General features: G+C 35.5%; 1 protein-coding gene across 1 annotated transcript; it reads left to right on the forward strand.

Annotated features, from left to right (window-relative positions):
* The first annotated feature begins 3,409 nt into the window (after window positions 1–3,409).
* LOC129227907 (protein GVQW3-like) lies at window positions 3,410–3,937 on the forward strand. Its single transcript, XM_054862528.1, has one exon. It carries the CDS (start codon window positions 3,410–3,412, stop codon window positions 3,935–3,937), a length of 528 nt encoding a protein of 175 aa, XP_054718503.1.
* Window positions 3,938–5,969: the final 2,032 nt, after the last annotated feature.

Below are 5,969 nucleotides of genomic sequence, written 5' to 3' on the forward strand. Positions count from 1 at the left end.
GGATCTTGTAGTATAAGTAGTGAATTTTTCATTACGGTACATTTTTTCTCCTGAACTTTATGTTTCCGCGTTTCATTTCTATTATCTAGTTTAATTACGTTATAAGATACATGTAATACAGATTTATATGAGCATAAAAGTAACAAATTCAGTGTTTTTTCAGTAATACAGTTTGGTTAAGGAATCGAATTTTCATGGATGCGTTTGGTTATATATTTCTATTGGACGAGATTAAACTATCAATATCACTTATTTTGGTAGAAATGTACAGGGTGATTATAATTGGAGCTACACTTTCAAAACGCTGTAAAAAAAAACCACTGGTCAGAATGACCTCAAATTTCAACGGAATATTATCGAAGAAGGAGGAAAACGTATGACAAAAAGAAAAATAAATAGTTGGAATTTTTAGCAATAGATGGCACTGCAAGTGTCAGAATATGTAAATCAAAACACCTGTCATCCGCCCGACTCATTGAAACTGTTATAAAAACGCCAAATACACGTTTTTTTCCTCGTTTCGCATCTGAGAAGTTCACTTTGACTGTCTCAATGAAAGACCTGGCCGTCCGGATCACCTGATCTTAACCCGTGTGACTTCTGGATATGGGGCTATCTGAAAGCTGTTGTGTTCAGTGCTCCGATTGCAAACTTTGCTGAGCTGAAGGCATGCATTGCGCAACACATTCTAAACGTGACCCCGCAAACACTTCAATCAGTCTTGGAACATGCTGATGCTTTTTCTCGATTTTAACTTGTTACAGAAAACGAGGTATATTATATTGAACATCTTTTGCGCCAGTCTCATGAAAATTAACCACCGATTTGATTTTTACTGATGCATTTTATGCGGTTTTCGGCCTCAGAACAATTAAAAACCAATTTTTCCCATCCGATGTGATATGACCTTTCCGTGTTGGATGGGCTTACTTAACTAACAGTGTCACACCAATACCCTCGTGCACGCTGAGTATTACGGAGTTTAAACGTATAGTTTACACCTTAGGTAATATTTTTTGATTTATTTGTCATTTGTAGTCGACCATTATTAAATATGATGCTTACAGCGCCATCTGTTGCTAAAAATTCCAACTATTTATTTTTCTTCTGCCATCAAGTTCCCCCCTTCTTCGATAATATTCCGTTGAAGTTTGACGTCATTCTGACCAGTGGTTTTATTTTTATAGCGTTTTGAAAGTGGAACTTTAATTATAATCACCCTGTGCTTCATACATAACGTTGGATGTTCGCTTGTATGATCCTTATTTACCAGAAAAGAGCCGTCTTTTAGACCAGCAGTGATGGTAACTGATTATACTTACTAGCCATATGTTTTAAGTATATTGAAAATGAGCATCCGACAAACTGATGATATTCGTTTACATCAGAAAGACCAAAAAAACATTTTAAAGGTTTGTTAGCAGCGTTCTTAAATTTTGTTCATAGAACCCCAGGGTTCTATGTAAATCAATCAAGGGTTCCATGTTTTTTTTTTAATTCAAATTAGAAAGTCAAAAAATTGATTAAAATTAGTTCCGAGGAATACAATCAATCAATATTTTCTGAATAAACAGCAAAGAAAACATCAAATCGAGTTGTGGGTTGCGTACTTAATTGATGTCAATGTATGAATTGCGACTATGTTAGTACCAGAACATGAAATTTTATTGAAATGACATCGAATTATTTTTTCTTTTAAAAATAGGGGAACATGGGACAAAGTGAACTAGCGGGGCGAAGTGAAATGGTGAATTTTTTTCTCTGCTTTTACACTGTAAAAAAATTCCGTTACTGGTTTTTTCCGTGGAACGTTTCGTGATTTCAGAGGTTTTCACCTATTTCCCCAAAAAATCAAGTATCTTCGCAAAAAAGTTTCCTGAATTCCTAAAAGATGCACGAATGCAGAGACCTTGCACTGGTGTGAAAAATATTTTTTGTTACCAGTTTAAATATTGACGGAGTGTGTTTATTAAGTGTATCGGCTTTTGATTGCTTATGGCCCGTCCGGATTAACTAAGCTTCCAATGGGAGCAAATAAGTCACTGGATGGCTACAGTTTGAGAGGCAGGAATTTGGTTCTTGCTTGCAATTTTCGCGTAGCTTGGCCGTGGTTGCTCTAGTATTTCTGGAGTTTTTTTGGTAAATCAGGAAATTTCTAATCAAATATATTAAACCTATTTAATTCTTCTAGAAGGTTCACGACTGGCTTTAATTGGGGAGATTTCTCAATATTTCAGAAAAGTTACTGACTTTTATCGGAAAACGTTCCTGGTTTTTGTAAGATAGTTACTGACTGAAATTGGGCACATCAGCTGCCTATTATTTTCCAGGAACGTTTCTGAATCGTTTTTACAGTGTAGCTCCACCTATCTAGTATTATTTTAGCTATGTAGTACTACATGTAGTCTATTCCAGTCAGGAAAAAAATACCGCCGAAAATTAAAGCATTTGGTAATACAGGCAATTTTTAAAAAAATGATACTCATACCGTAATGTTTTTTCGTGAGTCAAAAATTATTTTTGTTACTATAATATGATAAAGTTATCGTTATTAACATTTTAATAATAATTGAGACCTCCTAATATTCAGTGCTGTATTAATTTAGTTAATATTGAGCTTATTTGTATTTTAAATGAATTGTACAATTAGTAAAGTACATACGGGGCAAAGTGAAATAGTTTGTCGCCATTTAGTAATTAACTTATTTATTCTTTCATTAACTTATTTCCTCATTCATTCATTCTTTTATTCGCTTATTTATTGTTCTTCATATATTAATTGATTTATTCATTTAATTATTCGTTTATTGTTTTATTATCTTTTCCTTTATTCGTTCAACCTTTCATTTACTGATTATTTTGATCAAAAATATGTTTTATAATCGAACAGACAATATTTCCTTAGAAAAATATTTCATTTTTCCCTTTGCCCCATGAAAAAAAAAAGTGAAAATTTTCCACTAATTTTTGAAGACTCAAATTTACTGCCAAAAATAAAAAATACTGTTTCAACGCAAGTTTTATTTTTAATACAATGTTCTTCCTTTATGTACTGTAATTTTCAAAATAATTTTCCGATTCGTTAGTTTTGAAAAAACTTAGTCATCTTATCATTTTACTTTGCCCCACATTTTCCTACTTCTACACAGTGCGTCCAATAGAAAAGGTGACTGATTTAATATTTGCGGAACTATTAGCGCTATCTATGAAAGAATGATTGCATTAAACGCACGTACATTTCAATTATTATCTGGATTAATTTTAAAGCGTTGGCAACATCGTTTGAAACGTGATAACGTAAATTCTAGAAGAAGTCGCTTGGCCTCGGTAGAAAAAAGAAATTTAGCAGCGCGCTAACATTAAATTCTGTTTTAAATTGGGTAAAAGTGCCACAGAAACATTTGAATTAATGAAAACTGTTTATGGTAGTGAAGTACTGAGTCGTAAGAAAGTTTTTAAGTGGTATGCAAGATTTCGTGATGGTAGAGACAGCTTAGAAGATGATCCAAGACCAGGTCATTCAGTAACAGTTCGAAATGATGAGAACATTGAAAAAGTGGCCGAAATCCTACGAAATGATCGTTGTGTCTCTACTCGACTCATCGAAGAGGTTACTGGCATACCTAAATCCACTGTCCACCTCATTTTAACTGAAAATTTAGGAAAAAGGAAAGTCTGTGCTCGCTTTGTACCGCACACATTGACTGACGACCAAAAACATTGCAGAGTGGAACACTGCAGAGACATGCAGCAAGCGGCCACTAGGGATCCAAACTTCATGGCAAACATTGTAACTGGTGATGAAACCTGGTGTTTCAAGTATGAACCACTCACAAAACGTCAGAGCGCGGAGTGGAAGAGCCCAGAATATGCCAAACCAAAAAAAGTGCGCATGGAAAAAAGCCGAATCAAGACTCTCCTCACAGTTTTTTTTTGATTCAAAGGGTATCATCCATAAGGAATTCATGCCAGAAGGTGAATCAGTTAATGCTGCTTACTACTTGAGTGTTTTGAAGCGTTTATGGGCGAGAATTCATCGAGTTAGACCTGAATACCAAAACCAAGGGACATGGTCTTTTTTGCATGACAATGCGCCAGCACACAAAAGCTTGATGGTACGTAACTTCTTGGCCAAAAAAAGTATTGTGGTGCTTGATCACCCTCCTTATTCCCCTGATTTGGCTCCAGCGGATTTCTGGTTGTTCCCCAAATTGAAATTGGCAATGAAAGGCAAACATTTTGCCACAGTTTCAGATATTCAGGCAGCTACGACGGCGGCATTGGGGGCAATTCCAAAAGATGAGTTTGAAGAGTGCTTCAAAAAATTTCACGATCGCTTCCAGCATTGTATTGACTCCCAAGGTGTATATTTTGAATAAATCATCTTGTAAACTAGAAAAAAATTATGTCTTGTACCTTATTTAAAATCAGTTACCTTTTCTATTTGACGCACTGTGTATTTGATGACAGTAGACACCGTGCATTGCCAAATGATTCCGAGTAATCTTGGCACTTTCTACTTTCCGTAAAAGTTCCGAAAAAAATGTACTGAGACACTTTGCACTACATGATCCCGAGTGATCGAAGTACACCATCACTGCTAGAAATTCTGAAACCTTGTGCCGAGACACACTGCATGGCCTTTGATTCTGAGTTATCGCGTTGCATCCTACTTCTCGTAGACATTCTGACACAATACTCTGATATACAGGGTGTCCTAAAAAAGACCCTGATAAAAAAATAATTCTTGAAGAAAATTCATGTGGTGAGCCGTAAATTCCCCCCCCCCCCGAGTTCCAAATTTTAGTTGAAAATTTTCCCGATAGATGGCGCAGCAGATAGCAAGCCCGTAAATCAGAAGAAAAAAAAATAGAAAAGTACATCATAAGTTATCGAAAATAATGAACAAAAGAACAAAACAATATTTTCAAACAATGGTGTCGCAGTCGGAGGAAAAAATCGGTGAATTTCAATTCTTCTTTTTTGACTTACCGGCTTACTATATGCAGTGCCATCTATTGAAACATTTTTGAACTAAAATTTGGAAATCTCAAGGGAAAACTTAGCGCCTGCTTTATTAATTTTCTGCAAGAATTTAGTTTCCATCATTAACCGTTCTCCTGTTATAATGTTTTGAAACAATTAGTCTTTTGCAGGACACCCTGTATTTTGAGTCGCTATATGATTTAGAGTCATTGGGGTACACTCTATCCTTTCTAGAAGTTCTGAAACCGAGCACTAAACCGAGCCCACTGCATCACTTTATGATTCTTAGTTATCGTGGTGCACCATTCTTCTCATAGAAATTCTAAAACAACATATATATTTACTTTGAGAAGTTTTAGAAAAATGTTACTATTTTATGTGACGAATGTGCTGCATGGATTACAAAAATGCTGGAATGCGAAGTCAATCAAATCTTTTTCGCTTACTTTCTCTGATTGTTATTGGCTTTACATGCTTCAATTACGGTGTTCTTGCGTTCCCGATAGCATATTGCATTGATTGTCATTTACTTTATTATTAAATCATTGCTTCCACCCAGGATATTATGAGTTTTTGGCTTTGTTGTGACGTAAAATGGAACAGCGAGCCTGTCGATGTTGGTGAAAAGGTATTATAACCTGAGCCTGATTGCTGAATAGGCCAGATATAAAGTGGCATATGGCTGCCGCTGTTTAGGGGCCCCCAAATGGCTAAAATAGTTTTCGTTAATTGCAAAAAGAGTAAGGTTTTATTACAGGGGGAACCAAAAAAACTGTTTGGCCAAAGACCTCCTGAAATCTTAATCGGGTTATGATTGTAAAGTACAGAAACATTTGATGTTTCTGTTCTTAATTTATTTACTCCTTTATTTCGTTTTATTACTTTTTCCTATTTTGTATTTTATGGCTGCTACTAGCTGCGTCGCCCGGCTTTGCACGGTCCACCTCGAAAATAAAAGTTATGTCAAGTGACGCGAGTTCAAC

Source organism: Uloborus diversus, chromosome 8 (assembly GCF_026930045.1).
Source record: "Uloborus diversus isolate 005 chromosome 8, Udiv.v.3.1, whole genome shotgun sequence".
NCBI lineage: Eukaryota > Metazoa > Arthropoda > Arachnida > Araneae > Uloboridae > Uloborus > Uloborus diversus.